The following is a 22,583-nucleotide window of genomic DNA, read 5'->3' on the forward strand; positions in this document are numbered from 1 at the left end:
ATAAGATCCCACATGCCTTGTGGCCAAAAAACCAAAACATAAAATAGGAGCAATATTGTAACAAGTTCAGTAAAGACTTTAAAAATGGTCCACATCAAAAGAATCAAAGAAAGAAAGAAAAAGAAAGAAAGAAAGAAAGAAAGAAGGAAGGAAGGAAGGAAGGAAGGAAGGAAGGAAGGAAGGAAGGAAGGAAGGAAGGAAGGAAGGAAAGAAAGAAAGAAAAAGAAAGAAAGAGAAAGAAAGAGAGAGAGAGGGAGGGAGGGAGGGAGGGAGGAGAGGGAGGAAGAAAAGCTGATAACTTCCCAAACTTGGGGAAGGAACTGGATATACAAGTCCATGAAGCTAAGAGAACAGCTAATTACCTAAATGAAAGAAGACCTTCTCCAAGACACATTTTATTAAAATTGTCAAAAGTCAATGACAAAGAATTTTAAAGGCAGCCAGGGAAAAAAGAATGGTAACCTACAAAGGAATACCCGTGAGGCTATCAGCAGATTTCTCAACAGAAACTCTACAGGCCAGGAAGAAAAGGAAAGACACCCTCAAAGTCCTGAAAGATAAAAACTGTCACCAAAGAATATTCTATCCAGAAAAGTCATCATTAAGATATGAAGGAGAAATAAAGACTTTCTCAGACAAACAAAAGCTGAGGGGGTTAATCAACACTAGACCTGCCTTACAAAAAATGTTGAAAGCATCACTTCTACTAGAAACAAAAAGGCAAAAGTACAAAAAACATTGAGTAAGATGATAAATAGAAAAGACGTAATCGGAAAATTGCAACTCTTTATCAGAATAGGTTTTTTTCTTTCAGTTTTATTGAGATAAAGTTGACATACAGCAAGCACTATATAAGTTTAAGGTGTACAACATAACAATCTTACATACATCATGAAATGATTACCACAATAAGTTTAGTGAACAATGATCACTTCATACAGATACAAAATAAAAGAAAGTGTTCTCCTTGTGATGAGAACACTTAGGATTTACTCTAACTTTCATATACAGCATACAGCAGTGTTAATTATATTAATCATGTTGTACATAACAAACTTACAGAACAGGTCTTTTAAACACTCTATTATTGCATAAAAGTTAAAAGGGGGACTTCCATGGTGGCGCAGTGGTTGAGAATCCGCCTGCCAATGCAGGGGACACAGGTTCAAACCCTGGTCCGGGAAGATCCCACATGCCACAGAGCAACTAAGCCCTCGAGCCACAACTACTGAAGCCTGCATGCCTAGAGCCTGTGCTCCACAACAAGAGAAGCCACCACAATGAGAAGCCTGCACACCACAACAAAGAGTAGCCCCCACTCACCACAACTAGAGAAAGCCCACGTGCAGCAACAAAGACCCAAAGCAGCCAAAAATAAATAAATAAATAAATAGATTTTTTTAAAAGTTAAAAGGGAACAAAAGCAGAAAAATATAGCTACTTCAATTTGGTAACAAACTCACAACATAAAAAGGGGTAAGTTGCGACAACAAAAACACAAAAGTGAAGAGGTAAGGGATGGAACCCATATAGGTAAATAAAGATATGATGCTATCATCAGAAAAAGGACAATTTTCTCTATGAGACATTTTATACAAACCCCATGGAACCACAATACATAAATCTAGAGCAGAGACACAAAACATAAAAAAGAGGAAACTGAGTAAAATATCTAGAAAACCACCAAACCAAAAAAACAGACAGAAACACAAAGAAAATGAAACAATGGAGATACAGGACAAGCAGAAAACAGGAGATAAAATGGCAGTCCTCATTTAACAATAATCACCCTAAATATAAATGGATTGAATTCACTAATCAAAAGACACAGAATTAGATGAATTAAAAAACAAGACCCAAATATACGCTGCCTCCAGGAGACTCATCTCAGCTCTAAAGACAAATGTAGGCTAAAAGTGAAGCAATAGAAGATAATACTCCAAGCAAATAGTAGCCAAAAGAAAGTGGGTACAGGGGAGTGATCAAGATGGCTCCACCATCTTGTTTGGGAACAAACAAACAAAAAAAGATAGCAGAGGAGTAGGATTTGAAGCTCTACTCCTCCCACAAAAACACCAAAACACATGTACAAGTGGAGCGATTCACACAGAACATCTACTCAACGCTGGCAGAAAGTGGATATAGCTATACTTATATCAGACAAAATAGACATCAAATAGAAAAGGTAACAAGAGACAAAAATGGAGAGTATATAATGATTAAGAGGACAATTTATCAAAAAGACATAGTGATTAATATATGTGCACCTAACATAGGAGTACCAAAATATATGAAACAATTATTAACAGACCTAAAGGAAGAAATTGACAGCAACACAATAGTAGGGGACTTTAACACTCCACTTACATTGATGGATAGATCATCCAGACAGAAAGTCAACAAGGAAACAGTGACCTTAAATGTGAGATTATACCATATGAATTTGATAGATTTGTAAAGAACATTCCATCTAAATGTAGCAGAAAACACATTCTTCTCAAGTGCACATGGAATTTTCTCAAGGATAGACCATATGTTGGGACACGAAACAAGTCTCAAAAAATTTAAGAAATTTGAAATCATATCAAGCATCTTTTTCAACCACAATGGTATAACACTAGAAATCAACTACAAGAAGAAAGCTGGAAAAATCACGAATATGTGCAGAATGAACAACATGCTACTGAACAACTACTGGTTCAATAAAGAAACCAAAGGAGAAATCAAAAATTATCTGGGGCTTCCCTGGTGGCGCAGTGGTTGAGAATTTGCTTGCCAATGCAGGGGACACGGGTTCGAACCCTGGTCTGGGAAGATCCCACATGCCACGGAGCGACTAGGCCCGTGAGCCACAATTACTGAGCCTGCGCATCTGGAGTCTGTGCTCCGCAACAAGAGAGGCCGCGATAATAAGAGGCCTGCGCACCGCAATGAAGAGTGGCCCCCACTTGCCGCAACTGGAGAAAGCCCTCGCACAGAAACGAAGATCCAACACAGCCATAAATAAATAAATAAAATTTAAAAAAAAAATTATCTGAAGACAAATGAAAACGGAAACACAACATACCAAAATTTATGGGATGCAGCAAAAGCAATACTAAGAGGGAAGTTTATGCTAATACAGGCCTACCACAAGAAACAAGAAAAATCTCAAATAAATAAACTTACACCTAAAGGAATTAGAAAGAGAAGAACAAAGCCCAAAGTCTGTAAAAGAAAGAATATAGTAAAGATGGAGCAGAAATAAATGAAATAGAGACTAAAAAGACAAAAGAACATATCAATAAAACTAAAATCTGTTTCTTCAAAAGGACAAACAAAATTGACAAAGCTTTAGCTAGACCCACAAGAAAAAGAGAGGGCTCTAATAAATAAAATCAGCAACAAAAGAGGAGAAATAACAAGAGACACAACAGAAATACAAAGAATTATAAAAACATATTATGAACAGTTATATGCCAACAAATCAGACAGCTGAGAAGAAACAGATAAATTCATAGAATCATACAACCTTCCAAGACTGAATCATGAAGAAACAGAACATCTGAATAGACTGATCACTAGTAAAGAGATTGAAACAGTATTCAAAAACCTCCCAAAAAACAAAAGTAGAGGACCAGATGTCTTCACAGGTGAATTCTACCAAACATTTAATATCTATTAATACCTACTCTTCTAAAAAGCTTTCAAAAATTTGAAGAGGAGGGAACACTTCCTAACTCATTTCTATGAAGCCATCATCATCCTGACAACAACAAAAAAGAAAATTACAGGGGCATCCCTGGTGGCGCAGTGGTTAAGAATCCGCCTGCCACTGCAGGGGACACAGGTTCGAGCCCTGGTCCGGGAAGATCCCACATGCTGCAGAGCAGCTAAGCCCATGTGCCACAACTACTGAGCCTGTGCTCTAGGGCCTGTGAGCCACAACTACTGAAGCCCGTGTGCCTAAGGCCCGTGCTCTGCAACGAGAAGCCACCACAATGAGAAGCCCGCACACCACAACAAAGAGTAGCCCCCACTCACCGCAACTAGAGAAAGCCCGCGCACAGCAACGAAGACCCAACACAGCCAAAAATAAATAAATAAATAAATAAAATTAAAAGAAAAAAAAGAAAATTACAGGTCAATATTCCTGATGAAAACAGATCCAAAAATCCTCAATAAAATATTAGCAAACCAAATACAACAATACATTAAAAGGATCATACACCATGATCAAGTGCAATTTATCCCAGGGATGCAAGGATGGTTCAAGATCACAAATCAATGTAATATGCCACATTAACAAAATGAAGGATAAAAAACATGATCATCTCAATCAGGTGCAGAAAAAGCTTTCGACAAAATTCAACATCCCTTTATGATAAAAAAAAAAAAAAACTCTCCAGAAAGTGGACATAGAGGGAACATACCTCAGCATAATAAAGACCCAATATGACAAACCCACAACTAACATCATACTCAATGGTGAAAAGCTGAAAGCATTTCCTCTAAGGTCAGGAACAAGACAAGGATGCCCACTCTTGCCACTTTTATTCAGCATAATACTGGAAGTCCTAGCCACAGCAATCAGAAAAGAAAAAGAAATAAAAGGAATCCAAATTGGAAAGGAAGAAGCAAAACTGTCACTGCTTGCAGATGATAAGATAAATAGAAAATCCTCAGAACACACCAAAAAATTACTCATCAATGAATTCGGTAAAGTTGCAGGATACAAAATTAATATACAGAAATCTGTTGCATCTCTGTACACTAACAACAAACTATCAGAAAGAGAAACTAAGGAAACAGTCCTGTTTACCAGCACATCAAAAAGAGTAAATACCTAGGAATAAACCTATCTAAGGAAGTAAAAGACATGTACTCAGAAAACTGTGACACTAATGAAAGAAACTGAAGATGACACAAACAGATGGAAAGATATACCAGGTTATTGGATTGGAATGATTAATATTGTTAAGATGACCATACTACTGAACATCAAAAAAACAAACAACCTGATTTAAAAATGGGCAGAAGACCTGAATAGACATTTTTCCAAAGTGGACATGCAGATAGCCAACAGGCATGTGAAAAGATGCTCAACATCACTAATCATCAGGAAAATGCAAATCAAAACCACAATAACATAGTACCTCACACCTGTCAGGATGGCCATCATGAAAAAGAACACAAATAACACACATTGACGAGGATGTGGAGAAAAGGGAACCCTTGTACATTGTTGGTGGGAATGTAAATTGGTGCAGTCACTGTGGAAAACAGTACAGAGGTTTCTCAAAAAAAAAAAAAATAGAACTACCATATGACCCAGCAACTTCACTCCTGGGTATACATCCAAAAAACACTAATTTGCAAAGATACATGCACTGCAATATTCATTGTACTGGGTTGGCCAAAAAGTTCATTCTGGTTTTCCCCTAACATCTTACATTTATTTGTAAGTAGTATTATCTACAATTGTCAAGATACAGAAGCAACCTAAATATCCATCAACAGATGAGTGGATTAAGAAGATGCGATATAAACAGGGCGGAGTCAAGATGGCAGAGTAGGAGGACACAGAGTTCACATGTCCTCACAACTAGGGCACCTACCAGATGCTGGTGGGGGACCTCAATACCCAAAGGGACGGGAGGAACCCCCGAGCGACAGGGTAGGACATGGTGGGGAATGAGGGGGGGAAGTGGAGGTCAGATGGGACCGGCACGCCTGAGGGGTGGCTGGGGAAGGGGAGGGATTCCCACTCCTGGAGAGGCCCACTCACCATGAACGAACCAATGGGGACCGGGGTGGGGGGAGACCCTCAGGGGTTCAGAGGTTAGCATTTCCCCCACCCACTCAGGCCCTAGGGAGCCTGCTGAGGTCCGGGGCCTGGTCCTCTGCCCTCCAGGGCCCCCTCTGGTGTATGGATCATGGGAACATGGGAGGTAGGGGGGAGGAAGAGTAGAGGTGAGCTGGGAGGGACCCCCAGGGTTGGAGGATCCAGGGGGAACACAGCTAGCATTTCCCCCACCCACTCAAGCCCCTGGGAGCCAGCTGGGGTCCTGAGCCTGGATCTCTGCCCTCTGAGGCCCCCTCCAGCCATGTGGGTTCTGTGGGTGTGGAAGACGGGGGAGGAAGAGTAGACATGAACAGGGAGGGACCCTCAGGATTGGAGAATCGGAGGGAACACAGCTAGCATTTCCCTGCCAGCTCCGACCTCATGGAAGCTGCTGGGGTGCTGGGCCTGGCACTCCACCCTCCGAGGCTGGAGGTACCCCAAGGGCCCCTCAAGCCCCGCTGAGCCTAACCCCCACCCCCAACCCCCAGGGCCTTCTCCAGCAGCATAGGTCCTGAACACAGGCTCTGCCTCAGCCTAAAGCCCGCCTCCAGCTAAGCCCCGCCCCAGCTAAGCTCTGCACCCCACATCCAAGGCCCTTTCCGGCCTTTTTTTTTTTTTTTTTGCTACTGGGGTTATGTTTTACCTTCTGGTTGCTGTTTCATTTATATTTTTAATTTTTCTAATATACCTGTTAGTTTTCAATTTTTATTTTCTTTTTTACTCCTTGTCATTGTTCTGCTCTTTTTTTTCCTTGTCACACCACATCACTTGCAGAATCAGTTCATGGGCCAGGGGTCGGGACTGAGCTCCTGTGGAGGGAGCGCTGAGTCTGAACCTCTGGACTAACAAAGAACCTCAGACCCCAGTGAATATTAATTGGAGTGAGGTCTCCCAGAGGTCCTCATCTCAGCACCAAAACCTGGCTCTACCCAACTGCCTGCAACCTCCAGTGCTGGAAGTGTCAGGCCAAACAACCATTAAGACAGGAACACACTCCCACCCAACAAAAAAATAAGATGACAAAAAAATATGTTACAGACGAAGGAGCAAGGTAAAAACCTACAAGACCAAATAAATGAAGAGGAAATATGTAACCCACCTAAAAAGTAATTCAGAGTAATGATAGTAAAGATGATCCATAATCTTGGAAATAGAAGGGAGGCACAGATTGAGAAAATACAAGAAATGTTTAACAAGGACCTGGAAGAAATAAGGAACAAACAAACAGTGATGTACAGCACAATAAATAAAATGAAAACTACACTAGAAGGAATCAATAGCAGAATAACTGAGACAGAAGAATGAATAAGTGAGCTGGAAGATGAAATGGTGGAAATAACTGCCGAGAGGCAGAATAAAGAAAAAAGAATGAAAAGAATTGAGGATAGTCTCAGAGACCTCTGGGACAACACTAAACACACCAACATTCAAATTATAGGGGTCCCAGAAGAGGAAGAGAAAGAGAAAGGGTCTGAGAAAATATTCAAAGAGAGTTGAAAACTTCCCTAACATGGGAAAGGAAATAGCCACCCAAGTCCAGGAAGAGCAGAGAGTTCCATACAGGATAAACCCAAGGAAAAACACACCAAGACACATATTAATCAAAATAACAAAAATTAAATTAAAAAAAATATTAAGAGCAGCAAGGGAAAAGCAAAAAATAACATACAACAGAAACCCCATAAGGTTATCAGCTGATATTTCAGCAGAAACTCTGCAAGCCAGAAGGGAGTGGCAGGATATACTTGATGAAAGGGAAAAACCTACACCAAGATTACTCTACCCAGCAGGGATCTCATTCAGATTCGACAGAAAAATCAAAAGCTTTACACACAAGCAAAAGTTAAGAGAATTCAGCACCACAAAAACCAACTTTACAAAAAATGCTAAAGGAACTTCTGTAGGCGGGAAACACAAGAAAAGAAAAAGACCAACAAGAACAAACTCAAAACAATTAAGAAAATGGTAATGGGAACATATATATCGATAATTATCTTAAATGTAAATAGATTAAATACTCTGACCAAAAGACATAAACTAGCTGAATGGATACAAAAGCAAGACCCATATGTATGATGTCTAAAAGAGACCCACTTCAGACCTAGGGACACATACAGACTGAAAGTGAGGGGATAGAAAAAGATATTCCACACAAATGGAAATTAAAAGAAAGCTGGAGTGGCAATACTCATATCAGATAAAATATAAAGACTGTTACAAGAGATAGGGAAGGACACTACATAATGGTCATGGGATCAATCCAAGAAGAAGATATAACAATTATAAATATATATGCACCCAACATAGGAGCACCTCAACATATAAGGCAAATGCTAACAGCCAGAAATTGATGTAACACAATACTAGTGGGGGACTTTAACACCCCACTTACACCAATGGACAGATCATCCAGACAGAAAATTAATAAAGAAACAAAAGCTTTAAGTGACACTATAGACCAGGTAGATTTAATGGATATTTATAGGACATTCCACCCAAAAGTGGAAGAATACACTTTCTCCTCAAGTGCACACGAAACATTCTCCAGGACAGATCACATCTTGGGTCTCAAATCAAGCCCTGGAAAATTTAAGGAAACTGAAATCGTATCAAGCATCTTTTCGAACCACAACGCTATGAGATCATAAATGAATTACAGGGAAAAAAATGGAAAAAAACACAAACACATGGAGGCTAAATAGTACATTGCTAAATAACCAAGAGATCACTGAAGAAATCAAAAGAAAACAAAAAATACATAGAAACAAATGACAATGAAAACACAATGATCCAAAACCTATGGGATGCAGCAAAAGCAGTACTAAAAGGGAAATTTATAGCGATACAATCTCACCTTAAGGAACAAGAAAAATATCAAAAAAAAATGTAACCTTACACCTAAAGCAACTAGAGAAAGAAGAACAAAGAAAACCCAAAGTCAGTAGAAGGAAAGAAATCATAAAGATCAGAGCAGAAATAAATGAAATAGAAATGAAGAAAACAATACCAAAGATCACTAAAACTAAAAGTTGATTCTTGGAGAAGATAAACAAAATTGATAAACCTTTAGCCAGGCTCATGAAGAAAAAAAGGGAGAGGACTCAAATCAATAAAATAGAAATAAAAAAGGAGAAATTACAATTGAAACTGCAGAAATACAAAGGATCATAAGAAACTACTACAAGCAACTATATGCCAATAAATGGACAACCTGGAAGGAATGGTCAAATTCGTGGAAAGGTTCAACTTTCCAAGATTGAACCAGGAAGAATTAGAAAATATAAAAGGAACAATCACAAGTAATGAAATTGAAACTGTAATTAACAATCTTCTAACAAACAAAAGTCAAGGACCAGATGGCTTCACAGGCGAATTCCATCAAACAATTAGAGAAAAGCTAACACCCATCCTTCTCAAACTCTTCCAAAAAACTGCAGAGTGAGGAACACTCCCAAATTCGTTCTACCAGGCCACCATCACCCTGATATTAAAACCAGACAAAGATATCACAAAAAAAGAAAATTACAGACCAATATCACTGATGAACATAGATACAAAAATCCTCAATGAAATACTTGCAAACAGAATCCAACAACACATTAAAAAGATCATATACTATGATCAAGTGGGATTTGTCCCAGGAATGCAAATATTCTTCAATATATGCAAATCAATCAATGTGATGCACCATATTAACAAACTACAGAATAAAAGCCATATGATCATCTCAATAGATGCAGAAAAAGCTTTTGACAAAATTCAACACGCATTTATGATAAAAACTCTCCAGAAAGGGGGCAGAGAGGGAACCTAACTCAACATAATAAAGGCCATATATGACAAACCCACAGGAAACATGATTCTCAATGGTGAAAAACTAAAAGCATTTCCTCTAAGATCAGTAACAAGACAAGGATGTCCACTCTCACCACTCTTATGCAATATAGTTTTGGAAGTCCTAGCCACAGCAATAAGAGAAGAAAAAGAAATAAAAGGACTCCAAATTGGAAGAGAAGAAGTAAAACTGTCACTGTTTGCAGATGACATGATACTACACATAGAAAATCCTGCAGAAGCCACCAGAAAACTACTAGAGCTAATCAATGAATTTGGTAAAGTTGCAGGATACAAAATTAATTCACAGAAATCTCTTGGCATTCTTATACAGTAACAATGAAAGATCAGAAAGAGAAATAAAGGAAACAATCCCATTTATCATTGCAACAAAACTAATAAAATACCTAGGAATAAACCTAAGGAGGCAAAAGACCTGTACTCAGAAGACTATAAAACACTGATGAAAGAAATCAAAGATGACACAAACAGATGGAGAGATATACCATGTTCTTGGATTGGAAGAATCAACATTGTGAAAATGACTATATTACCCAAAGCAATCTACAGATTCAATGCAATCCCTATCAAATTACCAATGGCATTCCTCACAGAATTAGAACAAAAAATTTTACAATTTATATGGAAACACAAAAGACCCCGAATAGCCAAAGCAATCTTGAGAAAGAAAAACGGAGCTGGAGGAATCAGGCTCCCTGACTTCAGACTATACTACAAAGCTACAGTAATCAAGACAGTATGGTACTGGCACAAAAACAGAAATATAGCTCAATGGTACAGGATAAAAAGCCCAGAGATAAACCCACTCACCTATGGTCACCTAATCTATGACGAAGGGGGCAAGAATATACAATGGAGAAAAGACAGCTTCTTCAATAAGTGGTGCTGGGAAAACTGCACAGGTACATGTAAAAGAATGAAATTTGAACTCTCCCTAACACTATACACAAAAATAAACTCAAAATGGATTAAAGACCTAAATGTAAGACTGGACACTATAAAACTCTGATAGGAAAACATAGGAAAAACACTCTTTGACATAAACCACAGCAAGATCTTTTATGACCCACCTCCTAGAGTAATGAATGAATATAAAAACAAAAATAAACAAAGGGGACCTAATTAAACTTAAAATCTTTTGCACAGCAAAGGAAACTGTAAACAAGATGAAAAGACAACCCTCAGAATGGGAGAAATTATTTGCAAACGAAGCAATGGACAAAGGATTAATCTCCAAAATATACAAACAGCTCATGGAGCTCAATATCATAAAAACAAACAACCCAATCAAAAAAATGGGTGGAAGACCTAAATTTCATCTCTCAAAGAAGACATACAGATGGCCAAGGGACACATGAAAGGATGCTCAACATCACTGATTATTATAGAAATGCAAATCAAAACTACAGTGAGGTATCACCTCACACCAGTCAGAATGGCCATCATGAAAAAATCTACAAACAATAAATGCTGGAGAGGGTGTGGAGAAAAGGGAACCCTCTTGCACTCAGAATGTAAATTGATACAGCCACTGTGGAGAACAGTATGGAGGTTTCTTAAAAAACTAAAAATAGAATCACCATATGACCCAGCAATCCCACTACTGGGCATATACTGTGAGAAAACCATAAGTCAAAAGGACACATGTACCCCATGTTCATTGCAGCACTATTTACAATAGCCAGGACATGGAAACAACCTAAATCTCCAACAACAGATGAATGGATAAAGAAGATGTGGTACATATGTATGATGGAGTATTACTCAGCCATAAAAAGGAACGAAATTGGGTCATTTGTAGAGATGTGGATGGATGTAGAGTCTGTCATACAGAGTGAAGTAAGTCAGAAAGAGAAAATCAAATATTGTATATTAACACATATTGTGGAATCTTGAAAAATGTTACAGATGAACCTACTTCCAGGGCAGGAATAGAGACACAGATGTAGAGAACAGACATGTGGACACAGTGGGGGGAAGGGGAGGGTGGGACGAATTGGGAGATTAGGATTCACATATATACACTACCATGTGTAAATTAGATAGCTAGTGGGAACCTGCTATAAAGCACAGGGAACACAGCTCAGTGCTCTGTGATGACCTAGATGGGTGGGATGGGGGGTGGGAGGGAGGTCCAAGAGGGAGGGGATATAGGTATACATGTAGCTGATTCACTTCATTGTACAGCAGAAACTAACACAACATTGTAAAGCAATTATACTCCAATAAAAAAAAAAGATGTTTTATATATATATATATGTAAAATATATATGGAACATATATATATATATGGGTATATATGGAACACTATTCACCCATTAAAAAAAGAATGAAATTTGCCATTTGTAACAAGATGGATGGACTTGGAGGGTATTATGCTGAGTGAAATAAGTCAGAGAAAGACAAATACTGTATGTTATCACTTACATGGGAAATCTAAAAAATACAACAAACTAGTGAATATAACAAGAAAGAAACAGACTCACAGATATATAGAACAAACTAGTGGTTACCAGTGGAGAGAGGGGGGTGGGGAGGGGCAATTTAGGGGAGACAATTAAGAGGTCCAAACTATTATGTATAAAATAAGCTATAAGGATATACTGTACAACACAGGGAATACAGACAATATTTTATAATAACTATAATGGAATATAACTTTTAAAACTTGTAAATCTCTATATTGCACACCTGTAACATATAATATTATATATCAACTATACTTCAATTAAAAAAAATATTTTGTGGAGACATTTGGTGAAATTTGAATATGAACTGGATAATAAAACATTGTGGAATTATTAGTTTTCTTAGGTAAAATAATGGTATGGTGTTACACAGAAGAATAAAATTTTTGTTCGTTTTTCAAGGATGCATGTGGAAACAGGTAACAGAAGCCAAAATAGACAAGTGGGACTACATCAAACTAAAAAGCTTCTGCACAGCAACAGAAACAATCAACAGAATAAAAAAGGCAACCTATAGCATGGGAGAAAATATTTGCAAATTACATATCTGGTAAGAGGTTAATATCCAAATTCTATAAGGAACTCCAACACCTCAACAGCGAAAAACAAATAGTCAGATTAAAAAATAGGCAAAAGACTTGAATAGACATCTCTCTAAAGAAGATATCCAGATGGCCAACAGGTACATGAAAAGGTGCTCTACTTCACTCATCATCAGGAAAATGCAAATCAAAACCACAATCAGATATCACCTCACACCTGTTAGGAAAGATATTATTTGAAAAAAAAAAAGATACATGTTGGCAAGGATATGGAGAAAATGGAAACCTTGTACACTGTTAATGGTGAATGTGTAACCATTGTGTAAATGTGAAACGGTGCAACCACTATGGAAAACAGTATGGAGGCTCCTCAAAAAATTAAAAATAAAACTACCTTTATGATCCAGCAATCTCACTTCTGGGTATATATCCAAAAGAACTGATATCAAGACCTGGAAATGGTATCTGCACTCCCATGTTCATTGCAGCATTATTCACAATAGCAAATATATGGAAACAACCCAAAGGCCCATCGACAGATAAAGAAAAAAAGAAAATTTGGTATACATATACAATGGAATATTATTAAGCCTTAATAGAAATTGTCATGTGCAACAACATGGATGAACCTGAAGGACATTATGCTAAGTGAAATAAGCCCATCACAGAAGGACAAATATTGCATGATTACACTTATATAAGGTATCTAAAGAGGTAAAACTCATAGAAGCAGAAGGTAGAATGGTGGCTGCCAGGGCCTGGTGGGAAGGGGAAATGGGGGTTGTTCAATGACTATAAAGTTTCAGTTGTGCAAGGTGAATAAGTTCTAGAGATCTGCAAAATCTCTTTAGGTATAAAATCGTGCCTAAATTTAGCAATACTGTATTGTGCACTTAAAATGTTTTATTAAGATAGTAGTTCTCACATAAGTGCTCTTAACACACACACACACACAGAAGAAGGACATGAGAAACCTCACGGAGGTGATGGATATGTTTTATTACCTTGATTGGACGGTGGTTTCATGGGTATACACAAATGTATACATTAAATATGTATGGTTTTTTATACATCAATTATACCTCAATAAAGTTAATTTTAAAACACCATATGATCATCTCAATAGAATAAGAAAAAGCATTTGAAAAGATTAAACACCCATTTATGATAAAACTCTCAATAAAGTTGGTATAGAAGGAACATACCGCAACACAATAAAGGCCATACATGACAAGCCCACAGCTAACATCATACTCAATGGGGAAAAACTGGAAACTATCACTCTAAAATCAGGAACAAGGAAAGAATAACCACTCTTGTCACTCTTATTCAACATAGTATTGGAAGCCCCAGCCAGAGCAATTAGGCAAGAAAAAGAAATCAAAGGCATTTAAATTAGAAAGGAAGAAGAAAAATTGTCACTATTTGTGAATGATAAGATTTCATATATAGAAAACCCTAAAGACTCCCCCAAATAGTATTAGAAATAGTAAAGAAATACAGTAAAGTTGAAAGGTACAAAATCAACATAGAAAAAATCAGCTGTGTTTCTATACACCAACAGTGAGCTAGCAGAAAGACAAATTTAAAAAACAATCCCATTTACAATCACAAAAAAAAGAATAAAATATCTAGGAATAAATTTAACCAAGGAGGTAAAAGACTCATACACTGAAAACTATAAGACATTGTTGAAAGAAATTGAAGAAGACACAAATAAGTGAAAAGATATTCTGGGCTCATGGGTTGGAAGAATTAACTTTGTTAAAATGTCCTTATTACCTAAAGCAATCTATAGATTCAATGCAATCCTTATCAAATTCCCAAGGACTTTTTTCATGAAAATAGAACCAAAAAAATCTAAAATTTATATTGAACCACAAAATACAGCAAATAGCCAACACACTCCTGAGAACAGAGAACAAAGCTGGAGGTATCACACTCCCGATTTCAAACTAAATTACAAAGCTATAGTAATCAGAACAGCATGGAATGAAAGAAAAAGATACACAAATCAAAGGAAAAGAAAGTAGAGCCCAGAAATAATCCCATGTATATACAGACAATTAATATGTGACAAAGAAGCAAAGAACATACAATGTAGAGAGGATAATCTCTCCAGTACTTGGTGTTGGGAAAACTGGACAGCTACTGACAAAAAAATGAAACTAGACCACTATCTCACACCATACATAAAAATCAACTCAAAATGGATTAAAGGTTGAATCTAAGACCTGAAACCACAAAATTCCTAGAAGAAAATAGGCAGTAAGCTCTTTAACATCAGTCTTAGCAATCTTTCTAGATATGTCTCCTCAGGCAAGGGAAACTAAAGCAAAAATAAACAAATGGGACTATATCAAACTAAAAAGCTTCTGCACAGCAAAGGAAACCATCAACAAAATGAAAATACAACCTATTGAATGGAAGAAGATACGTGCAAATGATACATTTGATAAGAGGTTAACATCCAAAATATATAAAGAACTCATACAGCTCAACAACAACAACAAAAAAACCATTTAAAAAATGGGCAGAGGAGCTGAATAAACATTTTTCCAAAGAAGACTTATAGATGGCCATCAGGCACATGAAAAGATGCTCAACATTGCTAATCATCAGGTAAATGTAAATCAAAACCACAATGAGATAGCACCTCATACCTGTCAGAATGGCTATCATCAAAAAGACCATAAATAACAGATGTTGGTGAGGATACAGAATAAAGGGAACCCTAGTAAACTGTTAGTGGGAATATAAACTGGTGTAGCCACTATGGAAAACAGTATAGAGAGTCCTGAAAAAATTAAGAATAGAACTACCATATTTTCCAGCTATCCCACTTCTGGGTATTTATCCAAAGAATACAGAATATATGTAACCCTGTGTTCATCATGGCATTATTTACAATAGTCAAGATATTAAAATAGCTAAGTGCCCATCAACAGTTGAATGGATAAAGATGTGATATACACACACACACACAGAGAAATACTACTCAGCCATAAAAAGATAAAATTTTCCCATTTGTGACAACACAGATGGACCTTGAGGGTATCATGCTAAGTGAAATAAGTCAGATGGAAAAAGACAAATACCATATGATATCACTCATATGTGGACTATAAAAAACAAACACACACACACACACACACACAAACAAAATAAATGAAAAAACCAAACAAAAACACACACATAAATACAGAGAACAGAGTAGTGGTTACCAGGGGAAGGGGCAGGGAGGAATGGGTAAAGGGGATCAACTGTATGGTGATAGATGGAAACTAAATTTTTAGTGGTAAACACACTGTAGTGTATGTAGAAGTAGAAATACTGCACACTTGAAACATTTATATATGTTATAAACCAACGTTACTTCAATAAAAAATAAATCTAGAATTTTTAAAATAATAAAAAGAGAAACAACTCAATAAAAATGGATTAAAAACATAGATAGTGAGGATTAAGTAGAAATTGGCAAGAGGGAATATTTGGAGGCAATAGAAATGTTCTATGTCTTGGTTTGGTAATGGTTACCTAAGTGTATAAATTTATAAAACAATCAAAATTCTGTATCAACTTATATATAGAAAATCTGTGGATTTCACTATATATAAATGTTTCCTCCCATTTAGCAAACTAAAAATAATACATACATTAGAGCTACATTATGCATTGATTTACTCTTTCTTTAATCTATCTGTATTTCAGCACACAATAATCCTGCATTTCATACTGATTCTATACTGGTACATGAAAATACTTTGTAAATTACAAAGCACTATTGTGGTATAAAGTGTTATTAATGTTACTTAAATAATAATGCTACTTTAAGAGGTTAAAATAACCTCTTAAGAGTTTCAAGAGGTATCTCTTGCTTCTAGTGATCTCTAGGGTTTGAGGAAAAATTCAATATTTATCCTATCCATGTCCTTCATGACTAGACTCTTAAATAAAACTCTGTATTATTCTTTTAGTCTTTCCTCATTGCAAGTTCTCTCAATTCTTTAATAAAATTAGGTACTCTTTTCCACACTATTTACTAAAAATTTTAAATGTATACATGACATCCTAGTGATGAATGAACCTCAGCATGATAATTTCAAATCCTCCCCAGAAAGGATCAGCCATATATTCACTGACCTTTGTGGCTATAAGAGCACATTGGGCTAAGGTCTTTAGGAGTTTCCTAAATCTTTTGTCTGTTCAAAATTGTTAGTTTTGCATCAGTGTTGCCTAGAAACATACTTTAACAGTGTCCCTCTAATTTTAGCTTCTCTGCCCCTGCTAAGGCCACAGTTCTCTTGATCTTCAGTCATCTGCTAGCCCCTCTCTGAGTGCACCTCATCACCAATTCCTATCCCCAGCAAGTGAGCATCTGGCTTCTAGTTGCTGGTGCCCTTATATTTTCTAGTCTGACTTCCCGGATATCTTACCTTGACCGCCTTCCTAGATACCAGACCACCTAACATACTTCTGATCACAGATTATTACAGATTGCCTGCTCCCTGAACTGACTTCCATATTTATCACTTTGACACACCTCAGAGGTCATTAGCACCTGAGTTCCTTGACTATCGCTCCAATACCAGAATAGACCTTGTGCATTGTACTCTCCACAGCTCACTAATACAAGTCCTTAAAACCCTGTCAGGTTACAGCATCTATAACCGACAGGAATTTTGGAAGAAGAAAAACTGGCTCCATCTTTTAAGAAGTCTTAGCTAATGTATTTTTAATGAAGCCCATAGAATTTTAACCAATGTGATGAATAAAAATAGATCAAAGTCTATGTTAAAATGAATGACAATAATGAGAAAAGAAGGGAGAGTCAGAGAGAAATCAAGAGTAACACCGATGGGCAGGGGATGAAATAAAAGAGACAAGGCAGAGAAACACCAAGTGATGAGAGAGACCAAGATGAAGAAAGAAACAGAAGCAAAAGTGAAGAGTTGACAGAGAGAGAGAAAGAGACAGACAGACAGAGAGAAACAAATAGAGAAATGAGTAAGAGGTATGGAGAGAGAAAATCAGACAGAGGCCGAGTGAGAAGAGATAGAAGGATCCTAGAACAGAGAAGAGAGAGAAGTCAGCCCACACTTCTCTGTCTCCCTTCCCAATCATCCACCCTTTTAAAAAAAATCAAAAAAAAATTATGTAAATTCCAAATTTCAATCATATCCACTTTGCTGTAATGGGAATGAGTGACCTGGGGTTTCAATTTCAATGAGTGCATGGAGAAAAGATGGAAGTTATTAGCACATGCATAGAAAAAAAGCTAGTGCCTCTCTAGCATCCTTCTGTCTGTTCCTACACCCTTTCTCAAGCTGATTTGAGAATTATCCACACTGTAAAGAAGAAGAAATTGAATCTAATAAGGCAAAGGCTTTGAACCAACAGAAGGAAACTGGTCAGCTCCATGCCATTCCCCTCAAGCCCCAGAGGACATCCTTCAAGGAACACAGGATTCTTCCTCCTTGTCCTGGTTCAGAATACTCTCCAACCTCTCTGAGAAAATACCCCCATCCTTCAAGTCCCAACCACAACCTGCTCAGGGACAGTGTCTTAGTCACCTGTCATGTGGGCATGCAGCACAGGGCCTGGTACACAAAAATCAGTAAGTTTCTGTTAAATGAATAAATGCACACTGGTTCTAGACATATATGTATATACCCACATAAATACATTACAAATATATTCACTATTTATATTGTATGAACTTTTCTAAAGAAGTCTGTTCCTATAGTACTAAACAAAAATGTTCTAGTACATTCTGAATCTACTCTCCTTCCAGTTTTCTCATTGATGTCATCATCATCTAAACTATCCACTCCAACTAAAAACTCTCTCACCTAATCAGTAAGGCCTATTGATCTTACCTTCTAAATATCTCCTAATTTATCCTCCATGCCATCTATCCTAACAAAAGGAAAATAAGACCCTCCTAAATGATCTAATCTTTTCTAGCCCCCACATTGTTCCCACTAACCTTTCTAATCAAGTCACATTCTTTATGAGACACCTTCAAGAAAAAGCCATAAGGAAATAATTCCCCATTTCCTCAAAATTAACATCAAATTCCCCATTTTGGTATTGGGAACTTTCCCAATTACACCCAACCCACCTCCCATAATCATCTCCCACTAATCTCCCTCCCCATCTGTAACCAGTCCCTAAACCCTTCTGCTTTTCCCACACCAAGCTTCTTCCCATGGACATTTACATTTCCTTTCCTTCCCCCTTCTCCATGTCTAGATCTTTGAAAATTCAGCTAAAATTGCATTCTGTTCCTCAACATGATAATCACCCCTAGGGAGAGTTAGTTATTTCTTTCTCTGAATTTCCAATGCACTTGAAACATAACATTTAATATAGCTTAGATCACAGCATATGGTAACTATTTAAGTGCATATGGTAACTATTTAAGTATCTTTCTTCCCCACTAGATTATGAGTCGTACAAGAATAGACACTGTCATTGATGTTTTTACATATCCCAGGGCTTAGCACAGAACCTGCACAAGTAGGGATCCAATAAACATGTAAAGAATAAATATACATACCTTTCTGTGCTTTGATTAGTTGCTTTCCAATTTCTAGTGTCACAAAGGCTGTGCCATTTAGAACTATGTCAGTTATGGTCTTCCAAGCATTAGGAGACAGTCTTTCAGTGGGAGAAATAAAATTCCCTGCTGCATTGTTTATCACAATCTAATAAATGATTAAGGCAAGTTACAGAAACTTAGATGAGGAAGAATACTTTCCCTAAAGGGCTTTTATTTCTGAAACTTATAAATCCAAATAATATAATAAAGCTAAAGTTCACAGTCTGCTATGAAAAAATACCATGAGATTTGGTTCAGTTTTACCTTTTTTGAGCCTGTGAAAATTTCCTATTATTATTTACCAAATTTTAGAATTCTAATCCTCATCTCAAAATTAGGGTAGAGTCTATTATTAAAAATATAAATATAGATTAAGCATATCTACCATGTGACTATACTTTATTTCAAGAAATCTTCATTAAAATGCCTTTAATTTCTGGTATCATTTTGGCTTAATTTAGCTAATGAAATTCTTGGTTGATGACCTGCTTCTTCAGTATCAATAAAGATTCCACTTATTATCAGTGGAATATTATTATTCCACCAATAATACAATGTATTAATATAATATATTAATATAATATATATACAATATATATTAATATATTATTGGTCTGTCTGAAAATATCTTTAACATAGAAAAGTGCTCTCTTTGAGACTACTGGAAGAAATGGTTTCTTCCCAATATGTGAACCAAACAAAAGCAAAATACCCATGCATATCTCAGGTCTTACAAGAAGAAATCCGGAGTTTTTTTGTAGGTTTTCTTGTTTGTATTATTCTCCTCCACTGACAGAGATAACCAAAAGTTATTTAAAAAAAGCAAAGAGCATGAATCATTTAAACTAGATATTGTGCTCTTGGATAACTGCTCTTATTTCATAATCTTATTAAATAACGTGAAATCAAGTTTGTTCTATATGATTGTAAGTGTATTTTTTAAGTACTCCTGAAAGGAAATAGTGTAGCAGTCCACCTAATCTATTCCCTGATTTAAACAGAGCTTTTTCCTAGCGATGGAAAATAGATGCTTCTTAACACAGCACTTGCTCACATCAATATTTTATTTCCTTAATACATCTTGGTAGGTGATATCAACATCAAAGGCCTCATACTTTCGCCTCATCACCATTACACTTACATCAGGATGTCCTATGACTTTGATCAGCTCTAACACAGTGCTTTGCACCATACCAGGATCCCTCACATCACACTGAATTGCATGAACCTGCAAAACAACAAAGAGGAAAAAAGAACCCTATTTTTTCAGACTTCCTAATCCATAAGCATGAGTAAATTACTTAAGCATGCTATAATTCCTAAATCTGATTTAAGTAACTGTTTTTAAGGTACCTTATTTCCAGTTTGAGAAGAAATTTGTTCTGCAGTTGCTTTCAGAGCATCAATTTTTCTAGAAATAAACACATCGTACTTTGCATGAGTTTTGAAATAACTTCATGTTATATTTTTCTTTTTAATTTCATAAATTAAAAAAGAGAATCTACAGCTTAATGACATGAATTTTTAAGACAATAGAAAAGCTATATCTATAAACAAGTTAGTTTGAATGCATTTATTTTCTAGAAGTTAAATTTAAGCAATTTTCATATATGTGACACTAGTTTTTTGAATTATTTCTAAGCCAGTTATTTTATATCTACTCATAGATTTTAAATTATTTCCTTAATTATATTCATTTCTATGTATTTCCTTGCCCAAGCCTGCTTTAGAAGGAAAATACATTCCTGGAATGATGTAAGCTTATGTTAAACTATAAAAAAACTATGTTATGTATAAAATCTACATTAGTAGATTTTAGATCAAATTGATGGGTCTGGACAACTATATATAGTCAGAATCTTATGCTCTTGAGAGAAACACAAAAAAATAAACAATGTAAATTATGTACTGTTACAAAGAAAATAATATTTTAACACTCTTATTAAACACATTACAACATGAAAAAAAAATGTTCTGGCCAATTTGCATTAAAGACAACATCTGAAAGAAATTCCTTTTGCCCCCTGTAAATTATAGTGACTTGTCATTCAGGTTACTACTTAGCCTACTTAAAAATTGTACACTATTCAAAATTGGAAGAAGGGGTAGATTTTTTTGACCAGTCTCTAAACCTCTAGACTTACATAGTTATAAGGTACCAGGACATGCCTAAATAAGAAATTCTTTCCACATGGTCTCACCTTCCCTACATTCATCACAACAGCTGTTTTGAAATATCTGCCCATCTTATAGAAACTGGAAGCATTATATCCATTATCCTGGTACAAGTTTAACTATCCACTGAATCAGTAATTTTAATCACTCTCACTGAAAACAAAGCAGCCTCAATATAGTACTTTTTAACTTCATATACAGAAAAAATTCAATCACTGAATTTGTGAAATATATATATCATCAGTTCCATAATCAATTATTTCTATCATCACAAATTATTTTTTTTAAATTAATTAATTTATATATTTATTTTGGCTGCATTGGGTCTTCATTGCTGTGCACGGACTTTCTCCAGTTGCAGCGAGCCGGGGCTACTCTTCGTTGTGGTGCACGGGCTTCTCATTGCTGTGGCTTCTCTGGTTGCAGAGCATGGGCTCTAGGTGCGCGGGCTTCAGTAGTTGTGGCACGCAGGCTTCAGTAGTTGTGGCTCGCGGGCTCTAGCGCACAGGCTCAGTAGTGTGGCACTCGGGCTTAGTTGCTCTGCGGCATGTGGGACCTTCCCAGACCAGGGTTCAAACCCGTGTCCCCTGCATTAGCAGGCGGATTCTTAACCACTGTGCCACAAGGGAAGCCCTATCATCACAAATTATAACTGACTTTTTCCAAGGAGATTTAGTTAAATAATCTAAAGTATATTTCATAGACGATTACGACGCAAATCAAACAGCTCTGGCAAATAGTGTTTTCAATATTGTGGCACAGAATTATTCATCAATAGACTCTTGCGAGGCAACTTGCTGAGACTGACTTACCGGCTGGCTATCACACACTGTGCACCCAGAATGGACAGATGAGTTGTCATTCCTTTACCAAGGCCAGTACCTCCCCCAGTAATGAATGCTACTTTTCCTTGAAAACTATTTGGTGGTAGCATCACTTTTTGAAAGGGTGGAAAGAATTTAGACTGAAAATCTTCATTGTTTTGATATAATATTTTTGTTCCATACCTAAAAAACTAAAAGAAAAAAATGAATTGAAATTTGCATACTTGTATTCCCACAAAAGATATGAATTTTTTAAAACATACTCTTTAATATTAATCAAACTCTTGGATC

At 36.6% G+C, this 22,583-nt stretch overlaps 1 protein-coding gene across 1 annotated transcript in view; it reads right to left on the minus strand.

The window, feature by feature from the left end:
• Positions 1-22,583, minus strand: part of DECR1 (2,4-dienoyl-CoA reductase 1) — a 79,223-nt gene that overhangs the window by 33,854 nt on the left and 22,786 nt on the right. Inside the window, exons 2-5 of the mRNA XM_082363605.1 lie at positions 22,281-22,483; positions 20,647-20,704; positions 20,435-20,521; positions 19,252-19,399 (exon numbers count right to left, since the gene is read on the minus strand). Coding sequence (XP_082219731.1) covers positions 19,252-19,399; positions 20,435-20,521; positions 20,647-20,704; positions 22,281-22,483 — 496 coding nt within the window. The remainder of the gene's footprint in view (positions 1-19,251; positions 19,400-20,434; positions 20,522-20,646; positions 20,705-22,280; positions 22,484-22,583) is intronic.

Source organism: Balaenoptera borealis (genome assembly GCF_965194805.1).
Source record: "Balaenoptera borealis genome assembly, chromosome: 17".
NCBI lineage: Eukaryota > Metazoa > Chordata > Mammalia > Artiodactyla > Balaenopteridae > Balaenoptera > Balaenoptera borealis.